Consider the following 24,427-nt stretch of genomic DNA (forward strand, 5'->3'; position numbering starts at 1 on the left):
GCTTGAGTAAAACCTTAAGATTTCAGTAAGTGAAGGCATGTAACCATTTCTTTGAAATTCTTAATTTCTCTAGAGAGAGAAACAAGTACTTTCCGAATATGTTTTGATATATCCAGAAGTGTTAACATTTTTGAAATGAGTCATACTACCTACTCCATGACAGACCCACTATTGACGCTTTACTGAGTGCCCTTTCGCATGTTAAGCTACAGTGGGTACTGTTCCAGAAGTGTTATCTAACAGCGGTAAAACCCATCTGAGAGAAGAAAGACTCAGAATTCTGTAAGGCGAACCATAAAATACTACAATAAACGAGGAGTAAATGTGTTCAGTTCTAAATGTAAGCAAGGCAAGGCCAGGGAAATAGTTAACTTCATTCAGTTATGAAAATCAGTGACATTTGCTAGAGCATTTTAATATTATGAGAATGGGTTGATATCTAGAAAATCACTTTTAGATCCTTGCAAGAAAGGTTGGATAGGCTTCTGAAGAGAAGAAAATAAATTTAAAAATTGTGTCTATTTGTTTATTTCCCAAATAGTAAAACAAATTTTTACTACTTCATGTAAAACCATTGAGACTGGGCTTGAGGCTAAAAGGGTTTTTTTTTTTTTTTCCTTCATATACATCAGGATAATATCAAAGTCTTTTTGAAATATTCATATTAATGTGAAATAAGGATTGTTACATCTTGTAATGTGAGGTTTTCTTTAATATTGCACTATTTCTAGGTAGTCATATAAATAGGATTCATTTCAGACTCTTATTTATATTTTAAAAAATCAAGGAAATTTGAATATAGTGGCAAGCTTGTAAAGCAGATTGCTTAAATAATGTTTAGCCCATTTTTTAAGTTTGTAGCTTAAAGTTTGTTTACTTGACACATCTTCTCCATCTATCTGGTTTCAATTTTATTTTGCTTTCTTATTTTTTGATTTTGCGTGGATGGAGTCAGTGCTAGTGTCTTGGAAAGAATCTAAGCGCGCCATTACATCTTTTGATAATGTTATAAACAGGTATTGGCTGTGCATTTCATATCTTTCAAATGGTGTGTTTAGCTCATTCGAAGATGTTAGAGAAAGCAAATCAGGTCGTGGGGAAAAAAAGGATCAAGAAAAGTATCCATAAGCAACAGGAAGGCGAAAGCAAGAAAATATATTTCTTTGGGAGTAACCCTCTCTATTTACAAATGATTGCCTGATGGTTTGGATGTCTGAGGAAAGAAAGAGCCTGTTCATGTTGATGTTAGAGTCTCTAGATTATGTGTTGTTTTCTCCACTTTCCCATTTGAAACTGGTTTTTCACCTTATTCAAGAAAACCTAGATTCCAGAACAGAATTTTAGTTAATAGGGAGGGAATAAGCCATAATTTCTAAATCACAGTTTACAGGTTGATTTAGGGTCTGAAGTGTTCGATAACTTTTTTAAAGCTAGTTTGGACCGACCCTGGAATTTGAATTACTGAGAGTACATCAGCCTTTTCCAAGAGTCAAGATCTTATTTCACTTACTGCCTTACTTTTTTGGTTTCCTTTTATTCCACTAAAATAATCCTTAAACAAAGAATTTCTAAGAAAGCCTATCTGTGATATGGGAAACAATATAAAATGGTTTCTTTTTGTGCTCTAAAAGGTATCAAGGCATATAATATAAACATATTTCGTGTTCGTTTTTATTCCATTCGATCCATAGCCATTGCAACGGTAACGAAGAATGTGTTGTAATAGGTTTAAAGTATCCATGGAGTTGAGAAGGCCACTCTCAGCATTCATGGGTCCATTATTCTGAATTTCATAGATTATACTAGGGTTTCCTGTGTTTGCTGAAACCTGTATTTTAAATAATGTGAAAATAGTACTATTGTGATTTTTAAAAATCTAACTATTTTTATTCTTTGGATTTTGAAGGCAATCCAGCATCCAGCAGATGAGAAGTTGCAAGAGAAGGCATGGGGTGCAGTTGTTCCACTAGTAGGCAAATTAAAGAAATTTTACGAATTTTCTCAGAGGTTAGGTAAGTTGAAAGTTTTGTCATTATGACTTCCCTAGTGAAAAATAGCAATTATTGATACTAGAAGTTACTTATAATACTTTGTTTACATTGCTGAATATTATGTAGTAAAGCTTGTTAGACTATAAGATTATAGTCATCCCTTTTGACCACATGCTCTTGAGTATTTTCTCAATCAGTTATATCTTCCATAGGGAAATCTCTGATGCTTTGCAGCCTGAAAGGTCCCGTTACTATCATGAGAAAATCACCTGGTAGACTTTCTCTTCAGTTCTGTAGCAGATCCTTCCCTTATGTGGGAACTCGTCCTTGGGCTTCTGGGTTATTTAGATTTTTATGTTCTGAAGCTCATTGCTGATGACGAGAAGTTCCTATACCTAAAACTGTACAGGATGAGAAATAGGAAGCTAGTGTTGTACGTGAAATTATCTAGGGAGTTATTAAATAACAAGAATTCAAAACCATTTGTTTTTTCCCTCACATGGGAAAAATTACTCAGAAATCAAAATTGTGCCTTTAATATAATGACTAAGCAAAATTGGGGTTCTTGGAGAAGGAGGAGGTAGATGAGGTGAGATTTAGCCATTTGGCTGCTAGTGTAATTTGAAAGAGGTGAATTAGAAGAGCTTGACTCTGTAAAGTTGGGATTGTAGGGGAGGAAAGGTATGGATAGGCATCAGAAATTTCAAACATTTGAATTTAAGTTTTTGACAGATTTTTTCATATAGTTTTGATTTTTGAATCGTAGTAATAATAGGTGTTCTGAGTACATACAGTTTAATGGGAAAACCAGTACTTGTAGAAGTCAGGGTCTCAAGCTAAATTTAGACCTGAGATGTTAGTGTGTGTGTGTGTGTGTGTGTGTGTGTGTGTGTGTGTGTGTGTGTGTGTGTGTGAAATCTTTTGGTTGCTTTGGAAAAATCAGTAGCTTAGGCAACAGTTGATGAGTTAATCTGCCCCTCAGTTGGTAAAGCTAAACGGCAGGCCGACTCTGCGTCCCTTAGGGCACGTGCTTTCTAGATTGCAGTAGGTCCCTACTGCATCCTGTTCTTTTATATTTTTCTCTCTTTATATTATATTAACTACTTAGCCATTTGTGTTTGCAACCTCTGCTTTAAAATTGAAATTCTTTTTTTTTTTCCCCAAATGGCCGCACCTGCCACATATGGCAGTTCCCGGGTCAGGGATTGAATGCAAGCCTCAGTTGTGGCAATGCCAGATCCTTTAACCCACTGCATCAGGCCGGAGAATCTCAAACCCATGCTTCTGCATTGGCCCATGCTGCCACAGTCAGATTCTTAACCCACTATGCCACAGCAGGGACTCCGAAGTTTTGGGGTTTTTTTTAATGCCCATTTAAAAAAAAAAAAAAATGCTATTTTTCCTTAGATGCAGTGCACACTAATGCTAAGACAGGTAATAGTTAAGATAGAAGTGTCAGTGTAAATTATCCTCTTTTTTTTTGTTTTGTTTTTGTTTTGTTTTGTTTGGTCTTTTTAGGGCCACACCCGCAGCATATGGAAGTTCCAGGGTAGGGGTTGAACTGGAGCTGTAGCCACTGGCCTACACCACACCACAGCAACACCAAATCCGAGCTGTGTCTGTGACCTATACCACCACTCACAGCAACACTGGATCCTTAACCCACTGAGTAAGGCCAGGGATCAAACCTGCAACCTCATGGATACTAGTCAGATTCTTTTCTGCTGGGCCACAACGGGAACTCCTTGATTATCCGTTTCTTGCTAGAAATAAGAGTTATAAATTATTTTCCCCAAGCATGACAATCAGTTCTTTCATTCAAGAATTTATGATATCTATAGCTTTAGTTTTGTAACCTCAGAGAGCCTAGGATTTTTCATCTTGGTTATCTTCAATTCTACTTATTTAGAGTTTTTCTTGTGTTTCTCATTCCTACCTGCTTTTGAAGTTAAATTGCTTTAGATATTGAAGCTTATCTTTGTCTTTTATCATTTGCCAGTAGAAAAAAAAAAAAAAAAGAATTGTAAAATAGGCCAAACTAGTCAGACATGTTTTTCTCATATTTTGACTGTTGGAGTTAAATCAGGCTAGTGATGTGTATTTAAACACAGGTGTTCTGTTTCATTTCAACAGAGGATATATTAACATAGGTAATAGCAAAAAGCTATCTGTTTTTATTGTCGTGTGAGAGCCTTGAATCTTCATTGTTGTAGTTTAGGGGTTTTTGTAAAGGTATGAGCAACGTACAAATTGAAAATTTGGTGGTTTACTCCTCATCTCTTGGCCATAGTAACCTCGTTCATAATTTCCAGTTTTCTTGCTGACAGGAAACAATATCCTTGTTTGCCTATGATGGGAACTCAGTGTTGAATGAGTAAGTGGTGGATTAATGAAAACATACGTCTGATATATCACATATGTGCTTGGTATTAAGAAGAAGCAACAATAATGGATTTTAGGCTTTGGAGGCATAATGGCCTGTGTTTGAATTCTGGTGTTTGCTATTAGGAGCTGTGTGGTCTTGGTTACATCGTTTAAATTCTCTGAGCTTTGGTATCCTGTCTGGACCTCCAGTCAGTTGAGCTCTCTGCTTTAAGTCCACTTAACCTTTTCATCTCTTTTCTTCCTACCTCACTGTTGAGCCAGAGATGAGGATAAACACCACAAACAGCACACAGAGCATCTCGCAGCCGTGCAGATGCATGCGGCCCTTCAGACTCCCACAGAGAGTGTGGCTTGGCTGGAGCTCTACAAGTAAACCATGGGGTGTCTGCAGAAGGGGGACCCTGATCCCTTGCTAGTTTGCATATTTATAGAAGGGCAGGGAAGGGCTCACTTGACTAATGTGGAAGGTACTGAACTTTGCCAACATAGTTGAACCTTGCTGGCGTGGGAACCATCCTGTCCTTGCTTGTTTCAGCCTGAGGCCTTCCCAGTTGAGGCAGCTACCTGAGGGAAGGTTGTGGGATCTGCTTTGTGTATCAGTCTTCCTCCTGTTCCAGGGGCTTTTGGGGGCCACCTCCAGGGGTCATAATGAATGAGTCTATCCAGCACGTTGACTCCTTTTCACTAGGCTAAATGTATCAAAATCTACTCAAAAAGTTCTAAAGTGCCCATAATAATTTGGTCTTATCGCTTGGCTGTCTGAAATTCCCCACAGTCTATATCCTTTGGGTTCTCTGCTGAGGATTCAAGGGCTGGTCTTTGACAGTGATGGGTGGCAACTGGTGAGAATAAAATGATCTTATCGCTAAAGGAGGCTTCTCTTCCTAGTCATCCAGTCGATCTGCTTTGTGGACTAATCTAATCTGTCTTTATTTCTCGCACTCAGTCTCTTCCTTACAGTCTTCCTACGTAGCTTTGGCTTCTGCCCTGGTCAACAGCTAAATTCTTCCAGAATTTAGGGCTTATGTAGCCCACTCATTTCCTCCTTGCCATATACCTTTTATAAGAATCATAACCACATGGTTTTGTTTTAGGAGCTTCATCAGAGATGCCAATCCCAGGAGTTCTTTTATGGCTTAGCAGGGTAAGGATCCAATGCTGTCACTGCAGTGGCTCTGGTTGCTGCTTGGCACAGGTTCAGTCCCTGGTAGGGGAGCTTCCGCATGCCTGAGTGTGGCCAATAAAGAGAGAGACCAACCCCTATGTCATCTCTTCTTTGACCTCCCTTTCTGAGCCACTTTTGGAATCCTGTCTCTGATTCTCATTTTGTTACAGGGCATTATAGTATTGAGTTAGCAGAGGCCCCCAGCCTAATCTAGCTGCTTCAAAGGCAAATAAGCAATGTATCATCTGGAGTTTCTCTTTTCTGGTAGCTCTGCCATTGAGGACTTTAGCCATTCAGGACAGAAGTTCTCCTCCTGTGGTCATTGGCCATCTCAACTCAGCCGCACGACACGACTCCACCCTTTGAGGTGGGTGTGGGAAATGTCTCCCATTCCCCAGGGTGGAAGAGCACTTTGAATGCTGAAGTTAAACCTGAGTCTTGATAAAATCCCTCAGACTTTATTTTCTCCTTACATTAATGTTGACGCATCAATTGAATATTGGGAAAAGTAAACCATTTTTCAAAACAGCCAAAAATTTTTTTCTTCTTTATTGACCATCATGTCCACTCTTGCACTTCTGTAAGCCAGCCATACTCCCATAGTCTGTAGTTTGTTTTTAAGTGGAGTTTTTAAATGCTACTCTGATGATGTCATTACCCTGCCTAAAAAGTTTCTCCGGGGACATTAGGATAACAAGGCCAGGGTGCTTCATGTGGCGCTCAGATGACGTGCATATTGCTTTAGTCTTAGGTTTTGCTCCTCTTTTTTTTTTTTCTTTCTTTCTTTTTTCTTTTTCGGCTACACCCAAGGCACATGGAAGTTCCTGGGCCCGGGATCGAATCCAGGCTGCAGACGCCTGACCCTTAACCTGCTGCACCACAGCGGGAACTCTTGCCTCTCTGTTCCAACTGTGTTGGTCCTCTTGCAGTTTCTCTTCTGTGTCGTGCTCTTCTCAGTTCAGGATCTGTCTCCACTGTTTGCAGACTCTCGCTCATCCTTAGTGCACAGTCCAGTCTCAGCCCGGATGTCATGCATTCAGGGAGATCATTTCCTGAAGTCTTCAACTAGGTGAGGTCCTATTTTTGTACATTTTCATGGTGCCAGATGGTACTTCTCAGCATAGCTCCCAACTAGAATAAGTTGTCTTCCCTCTGTGTAATTAGGCTCTCTGTGGGGCGTAGGGTGTGTCCTCTTCATCTTTGTTTCTCCAGTGCCTGGCACATATTAGACCACCAATACATCTTCTGACTTTCTATTTAAAAAAAAAAAAAGATAACTATCACTTAGAGTTACTGTATGGATTACAAATAATGCCTTTGAAGTGTTCAGCTCAGTACCTGGCACATAATGGACACATAAAGAGTACTTACTATTGGAGTAATCAATAAATTAATCTTCTATAAGGTTACAGAAGCCTAGTTAGAATGTCGCTTTAGGGAGTTCCCATCGTGGCGCAGTGGTTAACGAATCCAGCTAGGAACCATGAGGTTGCAGGTTCGGTCCCTGGCCTTGCTCAGCGGGTTAAGGGTCCGGTGTTGCCGTGAGCTGTGGTGTAGGTCGCAGACATGGCTTGGATCCCTTGTTGCTGTGGCTCTGGTGTAGGCCGGTGGCTACAGCTCCAATTCGACTCCTAGCCTGGGAACCTCCACATGCCGCGGGAGCGGCCCTGGAAAAGGCAAAAAGACAAAAAAAAGAATGTCGCTTTATTTGAGAAGCAGTTTATTGGTGGAAAGAATGGGGCTGTGAAATCAGAAACACTTGGCATTTATGAGCTATATCCTTGGGGGTCTAGCTTCTTTGAAATTCAGTTTATCCATCTGTAATGCTTATGCCAGAGTTAATGATGAAGGTTAAATGACCGACTGGGTTAAATGCATGATATGGATGTTGTTTTGTAATTGTGTCTTCATAAACGGTAGAGTTGGGTTTTTTTTAGATTAAAGGTTGATGATCTAACGTAAATTTGTTATTAATAAATATTAATCTGGCATTTATTCATTAATGTCAGATCACCATCTAATTCTGTTAAGTTCTTGTTTTCTCTGAGTAGAATCTATCATTGTTTACTGATTCTGTAATCTGTAACTGAATTAGTTTGATATCTGTGTTTAGTTCTTTGAAGTGAAATATCAGTATTTCACTTTTTAAACATAGCATTTATTAACCTGGCATTTCAAAAATATCAGTTGTTTCAAAGGGGGACAAGTTTTATTTATATAATGAGTTAGAATATTTATATTATAGTTCTGAGATACCAAGCTCTAAAACACTCAGGAAGCTGGTTATTAAACTAAATATTTGGTTTCATTTAGTGGCTGAGAGAAAGCACTTGGTGTTTATAAATAAACAGCATGTTCAAAGTATGCCAAGTAATTTGTTCATACCCATTTACAGATTTGCTCCTGTGGTCACAGTGCCACTGAAGAAGTTGCTTAGCTGTAGGTGGCAGTTACCATTTCGTAAAAATTAACAGTGTGTAGAATGTGAATGTGTGAGAACTGTCCTTTGGTCCTAGTATTTCATTCAGATTGACATTCTGCATGATTCTGAATTAGGGTTTACAGAAACCGAGTTAATCTCTTCAGGGTTTTTGTTCTGGTAAACAGTATTCAGTTTGAGTGTTTAGATAATCTGATTTTTAAAGAGTCTTTACTTTTATAGGAATTGAAATCAAAACATTTTAAAATTGCTCACTTTTCAATAAACAAATATCAGAGAGATGCAAACACTCTTTTAATTTTTTTTCTTTTAGAAGCAGCCTTAAGAGGTCTTCTGGGAGCCTTGACAAGTACCCCATACTCTCCCACCCAGCATCTAGAGCGAGAGCAGGCTCTCGCTAAACAGTTCGCAGAAATTCTTCATTTTACACTCCGGTTTGATGAACTCAAGGTAGGGTTGTTCTGCTGGTCCTCGTTGTTACGTAAATTGTGAGTCTTTCCAAGAGCACTAGAAGGAGATGCCTGGAGACCTTGTTAAAAAGTGTTTAAATGCTGTTTACTGGTCCTTAGCAAAAATTTGAAAACTAGATGTAAAAATTAATACAGGTCTTAGAGTTCCCATTGTAGCTCACTGTGTTAAGAATCCAGCTTGTATCCATGAGGATGCGGGTTTGATCCCTGGCCCCACTCAGTGGGTTAAGGGTCCAACATTGCCATGAGCTGTGGTGTAGGCCGGCAGCTCTAGCTCCAATTTGGCCCCTAGCCAGGGAACTTCCATATGCCGCAGCTGCAGCTGTAAAAAGAAAAAAAAAATTATACAGGACTTTTGATATATTCATAGCAACCAGCAAATTACCCAGTATTCAGTTTTTATTTAATTTTTGTTTAAGAATCATCTCTGAAAGTTCCCTTGTGGAGCAGTGGGCTAACCATCCAGTGTTGTCACTGCAGTGGTTGGTGTCACCACTGTAGCATGGGTTTGATCCCTGGCTCGGGAACTTTGAGATGCCACAGGCACAGCCCCCCAGAATTTAAAAAATAAAAATCATCTCTGAAACAACAGTATTGACCTTTTGTAATTTTTTATTTTTATTTTTTGTCTTTTTTTTGCTATTTCTTGGGCCGCTCCCGCGGCATATGGAGGTTCCCAGGCTAGGGGTCAAATCAGAGCTATAGCCACCGGCCTACGCCAGAGCCACAGCAATGCAGGATCCAAGCCGCGTCTGCAACCTACACCACAGCTCACGGCAACACTGGATCCTTAACCCGCTGAGCAAGGCCAGGGACCGAACCTGCAACCTCATGGTTCCTGGTCAGATTCGTTAACCACTGCGCCACTACAGGAACTCCAGACCTTTCGTAATTTTTTAATGCTCATCCCCAGTTTTTCTCAATATTCTTCTAAATAAAAATGTTAAGATATTTTTTCTCTATTTCTTCCACTCCCCTCTTCCCCCCTCCCTTCCTCTCTCCCTCTTTCCTTTCTCCCCCACCCTCCCCCATCCCCATCTGTCTACCTATAAATGTCCTTTTTGTTTTTTTTGTTTCTGTTTTTTTGGGGGGATTGTTTTGTTTTGTTTTTGTTTTTTAGGGCCCCACCTGCGGCATATGGAAGTTCCCAGGCTAGGGGTCAAATCAGAGCTGCAGCTGCCGGCGTACACCACAGCCCCAGCAACTTGGGATCCGAGCCGTGTCTGTGACCTACGCACAGCTCCCAGCAACACCAGATCCTTAACCCCCTGAGCCAGGAATCAAACCTGCAACCTCATGGTTCCTAGTTGGGTTCGTTAACTGCTGAGCCATGAAAGGGAACTCCTGAATGTCCTTTTGTTACAAGGAGTCAGTAAAGAAAGAAGGATCAGATTGCACATCAGGAGACCTGAGTTCTAGGCTCTACCACAATAACCAATTTTGAGGAAGGTCCTTTGACTTTCTAGGGTCTCAAGTAGCTTGCCTAGAAAACGGAAGAGCTAGATTGCTAACTCCAACATTTTATAAGCATTACATCATGGACAACTGTTCTCTTTTGTTACTTTGAGCACAAATGATTTGTGTATAAAATAGACTATTTGACGATTGTCCTGATGACCATACGCACACGCGGCGCACACACATGTGCGCGCAAACACATACCCTCTTCTGTTATAACAACCCCAAATGAGCGCCTGCCCATTCCTCTTTGTCTTTATTTGGTAATACTATTTTTTCGTTAACAATCTTTCTGTATATTACGTTAATGAGAAGAAGGGAAGTATACTGTGACTGAAAAACAGTCTGCACAGTCTTCCATGTTCTGTAATGACTGAGGACAGCGTGCAAAGAGTCATCTTGGATAATAACAATTTTAGTTCTTAAAATGGTATTAGAAATTGGGGCATGTCAGTTAGTTCAAACTGTATTTAGGAGATCTTTCACTTAATCTTTATACTATCACTATAGTACGTAACACATTTTTCTTTCACAAATATCTTTTTTAGATGACAAATCCTGCCATACAGAATGATTTCAGCTATTATAGAAGAACATTGAGTCGTATGAGGATTAATAATGTTCCAGTAAGTTAATACTTTGAATTAGGGGGTCATAATAATAATTCAACTCTCAGTTTGTTCAGTTTAATCTTTTATTTGCTCATTCGTTCACTCATTCAGATAAAGCCAAAACTAGTAGGAAAATAATTATAGGCAACCACAGCTGTAGGAAGAAAGAGCAAAATGTAGCAAACCGTATGGTATTTACCCATTTTTTTCACCCATTTCCTTATCCCACAACTACTTCAGTAAAATTGCTTTTTGTCTGTATAACATTGATACTTACAAATTATTCTCTTTGTGTTCTCATTTTAATTAACTGCACAAAAATTGTGTCGATTTGTGCTTATGAGTTTTTTGTCTCCATAATCTTGGAATGGGGGAATCCTGGAGAAAAATTGCCCTGGGATGAGAGAAATACTAGCACTGGCAGGAAGGGAGTCGTGCGGTCTTGCACTTGGATCACGTCTGTATCTGCTCTGACTGTGGGAGAGAATGGCTTCTCTGCCTGCTGCTTGGCGAGCAGAGCACCTCTTCTGGTTCCTTTAGGCTTATTAGCCCTTTGACTTCTCACCTTAAGCTGTTGAATACCCTTTTCTACCTCGGAGATGCCAAATGCCATAAGTAAAACCATAAATAGGAAGAAAATATTTAAATATCTGTCTTCTTCCCTAGATAGTTTCAAGACCATTGTACTAATTGGTATGAAAGATAGGAGATTGCTAGGATCAGCCCTTACCTCAAGTAGATAATTTAATAAAGAAATAGTACATAATTATGTAAGGAGTGTTAAATGGGCTAAGAGGTTTAAAAAAAAAACAAAAACCCAAAGGAGACCATTGAATAACTATTTTGTGAGGTGGTTGCTCTAAGACAGGCCTGGGTTGGAGGAGAAATTTCTTTTCCATGAACATCTGGTATATGCATTAGTTTGGTTTTTCGTAGACAAGTTCCTGCCATGAGGCTGACCTTCTCTGTCTTTTTATACTCACCATGAGAAATAGAATAAAATACCCAGTCTTCTGCTGCAGCCATCCTGGCATCACTCAAGGCCAAGCCCCTTGGTGTCATCTTTGTACTGCCTTTTATTCTCAATCATTAGAAGTAAATCCAGTCATTGTCAAGTGAAATCTCTCAGATCTCTTCACCACCGCCCATTTCATCTCTTAGTACTTCTGTCCCAGTTGCGGTCGTAATTCCCACTCTCTTTTCGGCAGCTATTGTATAACTGTGCAGAACTTCCTTTCTGACATACGTCTCTTTCTTCTTGGTACCGTCTGCCCACTACTGTTAGTTGCCTTTATTTAGAAGATGAACTTTATTGTTATTCCTTTCTTCCAACACTGTAACTGGCTCCCTGGTGCAGGTAGAAGAAAAAAACTTAAACTAGCATTTAAGGTGCTCTAGATTCTGACCCCAGCTTTACTTTCCAGCCCTCTTTCACGAGTTGCTGCCCCTTATTATGCTGGCTACACTGAATTACACTCTCCCAAGTCATTTGAAAGCATTTTCTTCCTACCAGCTGGATGGAATTCTTAACGTACCTGCCCATCGTCACCTGCAAAAGCCTGACTCTTCCATGAGTCCATTTTAGTTTCTTCCGGTTCAATTTAGTCTTTCCCTGACCCGCCCCCTTTTCTGTCATCGCCTCTTCGCATGTTCTTGTGGTTGCTCAGTGGATACTTAGTGCTCCTCGTATAGCCAGGTACAATGTCAGGGCCACCCTTCTGACTTCCACAGCATGAGGAGTGATCCCTTGTAGACACAGTAGGCAACCCATCAAGGTTTTATTTAATTGCTTACTATTTAAAATATTTTTAAAGAAGTTAGTCTTTAAAAATTTTTCTTATTATTTTTAATCTATTTTTTAAAAGTATTTAAGTTTTACGTGCACGTGAGGGTCTATAAGAGTATTTATTAGATTAATTTAACAAGCATTAGATAGGCATCCTGCCTTGGTCCTTTTATATTATTTAATAGCTTATGAACTGATACCAGGTGTCTTTATTTTCCATACAGGCAGAAGGAGAAAATGAAGTAAATAATGAATTGGCAAATCGAATGTCTTTGTTTTACGCTGAGGCAACCCCAATGCTGAAAACCTTAAGTGATGCCACAACAAAATTTGTATCAGAGGTAAGCCTTGCTGGGAAGTTACTCCTTGTGTTGTTACTCTTCTGCCCATTTCAAGATGGGATCGCACTGCGTCCCCTGACTTTAAATGCCGTCCAAGCTGGTGGACTCGAGTGTGCGCTGAATCTCCTCTGCCCTGGGCCCCCGTGTGCACATCTGCTGCCTGTTCGCAGTCGCCCTTTGGATGTATGGTCAACACCTCAATGGCATCACAACCAAAGTCTGAATTGTTTTTCTCAACTCTCCCTTTTCTCCAGCCTTCCCTTGTAACACTGGACTAGTAAACAACTTCAAGGCTATCATCCTGTCTTTGTCTTACCTCCTATATCCATCCCATCATGCAGTCTTATTGGCTCTCCCTACTGAATACCTGAAGTTAAAAATGTCACTCTTTGCTACCCCTTACTACCTCTCTAGATGAGCCCACCACCTCTCACCTGGACTACTGCATTTGTGCTCTGATGATTCTTATTTCTTCCGTGTGTTTGGTTTGGTTTGTTTTTTTTGTTTTGTTTTGTTTTTGTTTGTTTGTTTGTTTTTGTCTTTTTGTCTTTCTAGGGCCGCTTCCCACGGCATATGGAGGTTCCCAGGCTAGGGGTCTAATTAGAGCTGTAGCCACCAGCCAACGCCACAGCCACAGTAATGCGGGATCCGAGCCGAGTCTGCAACCTACACCACAGCTCACGGCAATGCCGGATCCTTAACCCACTGAGTGAGGCCAGGGATCGAACCTGCAACCTTATGGTTCCTAGTTGGGTTCCTTAACTACTGCGCCACGACGGGAACTCCTTCTTCTGTTCTTGACCCACTGCGCAGGCCTTTCGCCAAAGAGCAGCCAAGTAATCTTAGAAATAAACCACATTCCCTTCCTCCTCTGATTAAAATGTTTGCAGTGACTTCCCAGTGCACTTAGGATCGAACCCAAGTACCTTGTGGCTCATGGGGCATTATCTGCACGTTGTGGTTGTTCCCCCAGCCCTAGGATGCAAGCGCTTCTTGGGCGAAGGGTGGATCTTGGCTGCCTTGCTCATAGCTGTGTCCTCAGAGCTTAGAACAGTACCTTGACGCTAGTGCATTTTATCACAAAGTTAAGAGTAGGAACCAGATTTTAAATTAAAAATTTTTATGTTGTGCTAGATTTTAAATTTTTCTTAGGTAATAACGGTTTTTCACTTTGACTTTTTTTTGTTCTCCGTACATTTTTACAGAATAAAAATTTACCGATAGAAAACACCACAGATTGTCTAAGCACCATGGCTAGTGTGTGCAGAGTCATGCTTGAAACGCCGTGAGTATTTGCTAATCCTCTTCTCTTTGACAGTCCTGTTGAAATGATCACAGCTATGAACAAGTCATATTTGGAAAGTGGAAATCAAGTATCTCTCAAGTACATAATGCTAACATACGAACAAAATTAAACTAATTTGACAGTTTAATGTAAGTTCTGGTTAAGAGTAAAGTATCGTTGGTGTTCAGGTGCCTCAGACCAGTCATAGACTTGGAGTTTTCCGGAGGGGAGTCCGTGGTGCTTTTCTGGGAGCAGGGACGAGCTCTGAAGCTCTTCTGCTTATGCCTCTTGCAAACATTCTCATTCTCTTTTCGTAGAGAACTTTGCCTTATTGCCAGAGGGCTAGTATTATTCTCCATATCCCCTTCTCTTAATTTTAGTTCTGTTGTCTTCCCCCCTCCCCAACCCTAACCTGAATTCTGTTCAGGGTTTCTCCTCTCTCTCGAGCCGTTTATAATGTATACCACAGTATTTTCTGGCTGGATTTTCCTGTCAGTAGGCAGAAAGAATTCCTCCTGTGTTCCTGAATAACATATGGTTTTACAAGATAACTGTAGTTTTTGTGGTGCTTTTTATTTTCAAAAGCATTGTTACAAATCTGTCTCATTGGAAGACGGTGTAGATGTAAGAGAGCAGCTATTCCTCCTCCTCCTCCTCCTCGTTGTAGGGAGGAAGGTCCTGGGAAATGAAGGGACTTCCGCACAGTGGCTGACCCCACACATGTGCTTGGATGTCACCATTCTGGTTCTTGACTCTTTCCGCTGTGCCATGCTGCCTTCTAGGAGACAAGAGTCCTTTTTCCCAAGTGAGAGAAGAATGTGATTGAAATTTAGGAAATTTAAGTCCAGTAATACAGTGATGTGTGTAGATCAAGTTAGCCCCTGAGTAGCAAATGTACTTGCTCTGTTAACTCGTGGCTTCTTTCATCACATGGATGATGACAGCCTTTCAAAGCACCACCCCCAGACTTTTGCTTTGGGGCTACTTGTGATTTCTCTGAAACTGTCTGATCTCTGCTGAGCAAAAGCGGTCATAGACCAAGGGGCATATCGAGACAGGAACAGTATGCAGGTGGTAACTGCCCCACTCCCCGCATTGCCCTGGGAATCTCAGTGCAGAGAAGATGGAGGTATAACGTGAGTGTCCCTTTTAGGTCTCGGTGGGAGACAACTGTCAGCATCGGTCAGCTCCTGAGTTGGTGCTGCGCCTCATCCATGCATGTCTTTTCTGCCCTTCAGGGAATACAGAAGCAGGTTCACCAATGAGGAGACAGTGTCATTCTGCTTGAGGGTAATGGTGGGCGTCATAATACTCTACGACCACGTACATCCAGTGGGAGCATTTGCCAAAACTTCCAAAATTGATGTAAGTGACACTAGTTCCCAGTCACTTCTGCAAAGGGCTGACAAGCTGCACTCTGTCACAGAATTGAGTGATAATGGTGGATTTCGGTCCCCTCTCCTCTCCTCTCCCAGTATTTCTCATAGCCTGTATACAGACGGAGGAGAATGATTGAAGGATAATTGTACTGTTTTTAAGAGTATCTCCTTGTAGGGAAACCTCAGTACCCATAAGTCATACTTCTGCATATTTGGCAATATATGTAAATAAATTTTTTTTATTCTGTCCTTTCATTCCTTTGGCCAAAGGCCATTTTAAATAAAGATTTACTTCCAAATGTATATTAAAAACTAGTAGAGGTGCCCCAGTGAAAAAAGCTGAAGACTCCATATTTTCCTTCCGCCCCCACAGTCATAATCATTTGTGGCTGTAGCCTGGGGTTTCTCTACTTTGTAATTTTTCTCCTTACACTCTCACATCTGGTTCTTGAGAATTACAACCAGTACTTGCAGAGAACCGTTTCCCTTTCACAGCTAGTTCAGGCTCTTCGCAGTTCATGTGTAGATTACTGATTACTAGCCAGTCTTCTTGCCTTCATTCATATGTAAATAGAAAAAAAGTCACCGTTCATTGAGTGATTACTGTTTCCCAGGAATTTTTTTTTTTTTCTTTTTACAGCCGCACTTGCAGCACATGGAAGTTCCTGGTCTAGGGGGAAAGTCTGAGCTGCAGTTGCTGGCCGACACCACAGCCTCAGCAACATCAGACCCAAGACACATCTGCAAACTGCACCGCCACTTGCAGCTGCACTGGAGCCTTAACCCACTGAACGAGGCCAGGAATCCAACCCTCATCCTCAAAGAGACTGTATTGGGTTCTTAACCCTCTGAGCCACAGCAGGAACCTCCCTGTCCCAGGAATTTTAGCAATTTCTCTCATTTAACTCTGAAAATACTCCTAGGGTGTAGATGTTATTTCCCGTATACGAATAGAGACATAAAGTTTAGAGAAATTTGTGATATAATTGTTAGTGACTAATACACCAGGATTTAAACCCACATCCCTGTGGTTTCCAAAGGCTGTGGTATTTTTACTGTGCTCTGCTTTTTCACAGTAATCAGGCTCAGCTTCCTGGAGTCCCATGGCTGTGGAGCTGGCTTAAGTTTTACTCTTTTGAGAAAGAATGTTAGATTAAAAAATGGATATGTTACCTTTTCTGTTTCCTTTTCTTCTTAGATGAAAGGTTGTATCAAAGTTCTTAAGGACCAGCCACCTAATAGCGTAGAAGGTCTTCTCAATGCTCTCAGGTGTGTATGTGTACAGGTACATGTATATAGAAAAAACGTCTGTAAGAAAATGCTTCAAGTGTGAATCGCACAAAGGATGTGAGTATAAATGTTCAAGTAAGATGTGTGAAGGTCTCATTTTACTTACTGATAATCTTGCTTTCCAGTATCGGTTACTATATTTTTATAGTGTGTGTGTGTGTGTTCGCACGCGTGCATGTGCATATACCAAGGAAAATAGCTTCATTTATTTGCTAAAGAGTTTGGCTTTCACTTGTTGCCCCTCTTGAAGCAGGGGTTGCTTATTTTTTAATAAAAGTAGTTATAAATAAAATTGAGAAAACAGGAAAATTTTAAAAAGAAGGAAGTAATGAAACTTCCCTATTTTGAAATAAACCACTTTTAGCATTTTGGTTATATCCTTCCAGAGTTTTTTTTAACACTTGTATGTGGTCATAGCTCTATATAATAGTTATCATTTTATAAAATAATATCATACAGACTCTTTTATAACTGCCCTTTTCCCTTAAAATAGTATAATTACATTTCTATGTTCATAAGGCAGATTTCTTATTTTTGTGCATTTCCCGTAATAAAAGTAGTCCGTCATTATTCGATGTCTTATCAGCCTAGGCTTTTTTTTTTTTTCTCCACTTTTTTAGGCCACATCCACGACATGTCTGAGTTCCTAGGCTAGGGGTCAAATCAGAGCTACAGCTGCCCCCATGTGCCACAGCCACAGCAACGTGGGATCTGTGTGACCTACATCACAGTTCATGTAACATGGATACTGGTTGGGTTCATTTCTGCTCTGGCACAGTGGGAACTCCTCAGCTTAACTGATTTCATTAGTAAAGCTCCTAAAAATCCTGATACATTTTAAAATGAAAATCTCAGTACATTATAACATCTTAACTACAGAGATTTAATTGGTAGTATAATTTCCCTAAATAAAAGATGATTTACGGACTTCCTGTCGTTGCTCAGTGGTTAACGAAGCCGACTAGGAGCCATGAGGTTGCCGGTTCGGTCCCTGGCCTCTCTCAGTGGATTAAGGATCTGGCGTTGCCCTGAGCTGTGGTGGAGGTTGCAGACACGGCTGGATCCCAAGTTGCTACGAGTCTGGCGTTGGCCGGCGGCTACAGCTCTCATTAGACCCTTAGCCTGGGAACCTCCGTGTGCCGCAGGTGCGGCCCTAGAAAAGACAAAAAGACCCCTCCCCCCAAAAAGATAATTTGTTCGTTACTTGATTATTTTGTGTTTGAACACAAAAATTATATGAACACAGAAATATTTATTTACTGACTTTTTGAAGTGCTAAGCCATCTTTGCTTCTAATTCCAGTGCATTGTAGTTCGCTTAATAGAATAAAATGATTTCCAGTTGAGTATTATGTTCCCAACTTGTTTTATGAGCAGAACAGATTATTACTCTGTTTGAATACTTACTTAGTCACACCTGGTACGTCCTAAAGCAAAATCTAGGCTGTGTCGTTTCAGCTGCATGGAACCATGAAATTATTTTATTAAGATGATCAAAAGTGGAGTTCCCATCATGGCGCTGCTGAAACAAATCCGACTAGGAACCATGAGGTTGCAGGTTCGATCCCTGGCCTTGCTCAGTAGGTTAAGGATCGGGCATTGCCATGAGCTGTGGTGTAGGTTGCAGACTCAGCTCGGATCCCGAGTTGCTGTGGCTCTGGCGTAGACTGGTGGCTACAGCTCTGATTAGACCCCTAGCTTGGGAACCTCCATATGCTGCGGGAGTGGCCCTAGAAAAGGCAAAGACAAAAAAAAAAAAACCAGAGTGTACTTTTATTTTTCAAAGTGTAAAAGTAGTTTGGTGTGAGGCAAAGGAGGGCAGTGGCAGTGAGTGAGGGGGGTTGGAGTCTCCTACACGGTGGCCTGCCTTTGAGGGAAGGGGAAGAAAAGCACCATGACGCAAGAGTTTCCAGTCTGTTTTTATTTTTCTTTCCAAATGTATAATAGAAATCAGAAAAGAAACGTTTGTTGCAGAGATAACTCAGCTCTTGAACTATTTTTTATTCATAATGAAACATACTGTGTCTGCTTCTTTTTCACCTGGGAAGTTTTGTGAGGTTAACCAGTATACTTGCTGGTATGTAGTAGTGTTATAATGAGTAACTTTTTAAAACTCACAATTTAAGCTGTAGGTTTACAATGCAGTTTCATGTCTGTGACTTTATTGAATCTCTCTCAGCTCAGTGAGGTACGTGGTGGGTTTGGATAACCACTGCAAGATGGCTTCATCTTGCAGTGGTTACCGTAAGCTCTTGAGAGACTTAAAAATTATATAGCTAATAAATGTTGGAATCTATTTTCAAATTCAGGATTTTATTCTAGAAATCCCATGTACCTGATGCTACATCGTTGAGCCGTAGGTTTACTGTGAGGTCGGACTTTAGTGTGCTTTGGCATCATCAGGATGGAGAGGGAAAAGGCAGGTTCCCAGCTTACCACCTCTGGAGAGTGTTTTCACAGGGTCTTGGGGGGCCCAGGCATCTCATCTTAGAAACCAGCACCCTGTCTGATGTAGATAATGCTGGTACTTTGAGAAACACTGCTCAAACTAAACCAGCCTAGTCCTGAATAGGCTTCACTCAGGATAAAGATATTGTTAAGAAAGTATTTTGGAATCCCCAGTGCTGTGCTAGTGTTATTACTTCTACCTCTGGAAAGTGCAACACATTTTGCTGCATTATTTTCTTTTTTCGTGAATAGCTGATTTATTAGCGATGCTCACTCTGTCATTTTCCTTAGAGCCAAGTTTTAAAGGAGTATAATTGCACACATATATACACTGCTTATTTTGAATGCTTTTCTGTGGCAGTGATATACTACCTCCAAGTTACAGTGTGTGATCATAAGGAAGCAGCGAGTCATGTGTACATGTTACAGGTGAAGAAGTGGAACCAGGTGCTTTCGGTATTAGAGGACAAAAGCTAGAGCTGGGAATTCAGGTTTATTGCTAGATAATTGTCTTCTTAAGTTTAAGAGTAAAGGTAAATGATAGTTGCTTTTCTGCAATAGAGAAGTCATGTGCACTTGGAAAAGGACTTTGTGGGTTTTGTTTTCGGATGGTTTTGCTTTTTTTTTTTTTTTTTTTCAGGGCCACACTCGTGGCATATGGAGGTTTCCCAGGCTAGGGGGTCAAATCAGAGCTGCAGCTGCTGGCCTACATACACCACAGCCACGGCAATGTGGGATCCGAGCTGAGTCTGCGACCTTCACCATAGCTCATGGCAACACTGCATTCTTAACCCACTGAGTGAGGCCAGGGATCAAACCTGCATCCTTGTGGATACTAGTTGAGTTCCTTACTGCTGAGCCACAGTCAGAACGTCCCCTTTTCTTGATGAGAGTGTGATGATGTGGCATGCCTCTGGATTGGCTCCATCCAAAAGGATGTAAGAAGGGCTGAAGCTCCTGATCATGTCCCGCAGAGGGAGCGAGAGCTCGGGTCTGGGCAGAGGAAAACGCTCACTGCTTATGGACTGGCCTGGCCCCTGCTGAGCAGTAATGCTTCACTCTGCATAGACATGTGCTTGTCCATGTTACGTGGCTCTTCCCACTGTCCAGTTGTGTAAGGGAGATGGAAACAGCAGAAATGAAGAGAGGATGCTGAAAATTCTTATTTCCTGACATCAGTAGGATTATATGTAGCTATATGTACACTCTGTCTGCACTTGGGAAGTAAAACAGAAAGATCAAGTCTGCTACATCACCTACCACCTAGGGTGAAAATATTCCCTTAGGGAGTTTTCTTTCAGCCTGGCTGCTTAGCTTCTTGTCTTCCTTCCGCAGATACTCATTGAGCACCTGTTATGTTCCAGGCTGAGGTCTGTTCAATGATATGAGAACAGTATGGAAGTGACTTAGTAAATTATAGAGAAGATGTATTAGGTACTTGATAAGCATATGTTGCCACTTTACCTCTCCAAAGATTTTACTTAAGCTTAGGTACTTTCTGCAGTTTTTACTTCTATTTGAAATGGACCTAACAAAAATTGAGTTTAAATTTCTTTACATGGAGACACTGTGTGTATTCCTTAATGTTCGTAAAACGTTTTTCTTTCTCTTTCTCCCTTTTCTTTTTTTAATTGCTGCACCTGTGGCATATGGAAGTTCCTGGGCTGGGGATTGAATCCAAGCCACAGCTTCAACCTGTGCTGCAAGTGCAGCAACACTGGATCCTTTAACCCACTGTGCTGGGCCAGGGATCAAACCTATGCCTCTGCAGCAACCTGAGCTGCTGCAGTTGGATTCTTAACCCACTGTGCCACAACAGGAACTCCAAAGAGACACTTAAAGACTATATGAGGAATGCTTGTAAGCCAAATTAACTGATCAGCATTAAAGTTCTTTCTGAATTATCTCGGTAATGTATCCCACATTCAGGCATTGAGCATCTATCTCCATTACTCCTAATCTGGTCCATGCCTTGGTCACGGGCTCCCTGGTTGGTCCCTCTGCTGCTGCTTCTCCCTCAGCAGCCAGAGTGGAATCACATATCGCTCCCCTGCTCAACATCCTCCACTGGCTTTTGTTGCCCTCAGATTAATCTCCAAATTCTGCACTCTGGCCTGTCTCTAGGATCTGGTCTCTAAGGCCCCGGCCAGTACTTTTCTCCTTTGCTCCTGATACCCCATCTGTAGTTTTAGTGTATTATTCTTCTCTTGCTGATAGGTTGTAAACTCCTAGAACAGTGCCTGACACATATTAGGCCTGCTTATTGAATTTCTGCTATTAAAAAGAATCCTATATGGAGTTCCCGTCGTGGCTCAGTGGTTAATGAATCCGACTAGGAACCATGAGGTTTCAAGTTCAATCCCTGGCCTTGCTCAGTGGGTTAAGGATCCGGCATTGCCCTGAGCTGTGGTGTAGGTCGCAGACGTGGTTCGGATCCCGCGTTGCTGTGGTTCTTGTGTAGGCCAGTGGATACAGCTCCGATTCGACCCCTAGCCTGGGAACCTCCATATGCGGCGGGAGCAGCCCAAGAAGTGGCAAAAAGACAAAATAATAATAATAATAATAATAATAAAATAAATAAAAAGAATCCTATGGTGCATCTTCTTATAAAATAATAATCACTCTTAGTGATTCTTTTTTAGGTTCTTAATTTGCATTTACATACTTATAACAACAACAACAACAACAAAAAGGGAGTTCCTGTCATAGCTCAGGGGAAACGAATCCAGCTAGGATCAATGAGGATGTGGATTTGATCTCTGACCTTGCTCAGTGAGTTGAGATCCCGCCTTGCTGTGAGCTTGGTGTAAGTTGCAGGCGAGACTCGGATCCCGAATTGCCGTGGCTGTGGTGTAGGCCGGCAGCTGCAGCTCCGATTCGACCCCTAGCCTGGGAACTTCCATATGCCATGAGTGTGGCGCTAAAAAGCCAAAAAATATGTACACACACACACACACACACACACACACCTACTTATAACAAAACACGTTTGCCTGGAACTAAGGTACTTAGAGAATTGAAACATTTTGGGATATGAAAGAACTGTAGCAGTTGAACTGTCTTTGAATACGGAATAGAACAGGGGTTGTAAAGAGCCAGAGAAGAGGCAAAAATTTAAGTTTCGTAGGCCACGTGGTCTGTTACAGCTATTCAGCTCTGCTGTTGTAGCAAGGAGGTAACCATAAACAATGTTTAAATGACTCCATATGGCTCTGTTCCAGTAAAACATTACATATAAACACCGAAATTTGAATTTCATATAATTTCCACATTAACATGAAGTACTGGGGTTTTTTTGTTTGTTTTGTTTTGTTTTTTTACTTTTTCTCCCAACCATTTAAAAATGTAAAATAATGTTCAGCTCACAAGCCATACAAAAATAGGTGGTGGGTTGTTTGATCCACAGGCTATAATTTGCCAACCCCTGATACAGGGCAACAATTATTTTCCTCTGAGTGGGAAGTTACAGCTAATTGTTTACTCTACAGTTTAACCAGAGCATTTTAGTAGGTAGTTCTATAGTTAAACTGCCGTTAACTATTCTGTTTAAAAGTGGGGGCATAAGCTGGCAGGACCTGGACAGGGTTAAAGCTGGAATGAAAAGGCCTGATTTTGTGAGAGGAGGTTGCCTGGCCAATTGCTTCCTTACCATAATGATAGAACCTGATTCGGGTTATGTTTGTTTTTTAACTCCCTAAAACTGATGTTTTTTCCACTTTCAGGTACACAACAAAACATTTGAATGATGAGACTACCTCCAAGCAGATTAAATCCATGCTGCAATAACAGTTCTGGGCTAAGCACCTGCTGTAGACAGAAGACAGTATTCTGCAGTGACTGAGAATGCACAGTTTTTAGTGATTGCAATTACGATCTCATTTACTCTTGCTTTTTATTTCTTTCCTCTGTTCCTCTTCCCTCTTTTTTAATCATGTTCTTGTTCTTAAGACTTCTTTTCTGTGCCAAAATCAGTAAAGTTATACTCTGAAGGGATCTTCTCCTTTCAAACAGGCCATCTAAGGCAGCTAATTACGCATTGCATTGGGATCTCTACTGAGAAAACTTCTGTGACTTGAACTAAATATTTTTAAATGTGGATTTTTTTTGAAAACTAATATTTAATATTGCTTCTCCTGCATGGCAAAACTGCCTATTCTGCTATTTAAAAACCCTCAATGGCTTTATTTTCTACTGCCGCTTTTTTCATGTGCAGCCAAAATGAAAAAAGTTTAAATTAACTGTGTTGTACAAATGGTACCCAACACAAACTTTTTTTAAAATTAGTAAGACTTTTGTTTAAAGTTTTAAGTTTGCATTTTGACTTTTTTTGTAAGGATGTATGTTGTGTGTTGAACCTTTATTAACTAGCGTTAAAAACTGTGATGTGTGCGTAGAAGATTACGTATGCATGTTCATGTTTAAAGAACGGCTGTTGATGATAAAATAAAATCAGCTTTCATTTTTCTAAGTGTGGCTTGGTTTACCAGTGCTTTTGTTTTTAGGCTTCTAGAGCTTTCCCCGTGTATGTTTTATAGAGTGTATATACACACACTGCATTATCTTCCCTTCTTTGAGGAGAGAGCTGGGTGTTTTCTTTTTTCTCTTTTGGCTTTTTAGGGCTGCACCTGCAGCATGTGGAAGTTCCCAGGCCAGGGGTCCAATCGGAGCTACAGCTCACGGCAACGCAGGGTCCCCAACCCACTGAGGGAGGCCGGGGATTGCATCTGAGTCCTCTTGGATGCTAGTCAGGTTCGTTAACCGTTGAGCCATGACAGGAACTCCTTTTCTTTCTTTTATTTTAGTTGCTTTTAAATCTTGCAAAGTGCAGTAAGACTAGTGATCTTGTTTATTACTTGACTTTTATTCTTGATTTACTCTTGTATGGATATAGTAACAGAAGAGAAACTACACTCTGCTTGATGGGCAGATCCCAGGAGTGAGAAACTAGCAACTTGATACAAAGAGTTAGGAGAAAAGAACAGTCCTTAGTATGGGGAGGAGAGTGAGTATAAGAAGTCCTTCCCAGGAGAAATGGAAGGCCATGATGTCACTAGTGGTAGGAAACTGACATGCTTAGGATTTTGTGAACATAAAACCTAAATCATGAAGTCTGAATGTCCTGATTGGGAGATTGTCTAGTCCAGCTGTGCTGGTTTAATACGAGTATCTGACCTGTAATACAGTCAGGGGTTAACTATGGGGGAAAATCCATCAGAACCTGGCTTAGTGCCCTCTTGGTGGAAGCCCTGCCGACCTCTCTGGCCTCTGTCTCGCTCTCCGACTCCATACTCTTACTCCTTGCCAGACTCAGCTGCCTGCTCCTCAGGCAGTTTCCTGCGTGTCACACTTCAGGACTGGCTCTGGCTGGGCCCTGAGCTG

General features: G+C 41.0%; 1 protein-coding gene across 12 annotated transcripts in view; it reads left to right on the forward strand.

The window, feature by feature from the left end:
• Positions 1-23,516, forward strand: part of CYRIB (CYFIP related Rac1 interactor B) — a 165,039-nt gene extending 141,523 nt beyond the window's left edge. For all 12 annotated transcript variants that reach the window (XM_047783244.1, XM_047783243.1, XM_047783251.1 and 9 more), the window contains 8 exons: positions 1,907-2,012; positions 8,295-8,431; positions 10,458-10,535; positions 12,531-12,647; positions 13,853-13,932; positions 15,171-15,297; positions 16,510-16,580; positions 22,771-23,516. In XM_047783244.1, the coding sequence (XP_047639200.1) occupies positions 1,907-2,012; positions 8,295-8,431; positions 10,458-10,535; positions 12,531-12,647; positions 13,853-13,932; positions 15,171-15,297; positions 16,510-16,580; positions 22,771-22,834 (780 nt within the window). In that variant the 3' untranslated portion in view covers positions 22,835-23,516. The remainder of the gene's footprint in view (positions 1-1,906; positions 2,013-8,294; positions 8,432-10,457; positions 10,536-12,530; positions 12,648-13,852; positions 13,933-15,170; positions 15,298-16,509; positions 16,581-22,770) is intronic.
• Positions 23,517-24,427: the final 911 nt, after the last annotated feature.

The sequence above is a fragment of the Phacochoerus africanus genome, chromosome 6 (assembly GCF_016906955.1).
Source record: "Phacochoerus africanus isolate WHEZ1 chromosome 6, ROS_Pafr_v1, whole genome shotgun sequence".
Lineage (NCBI taxonomy): Eukaryota > Metazoa > Chordata > Mammalia > Artiodactyla > Suidae > Phacochoerus > Phacochoerus africanus.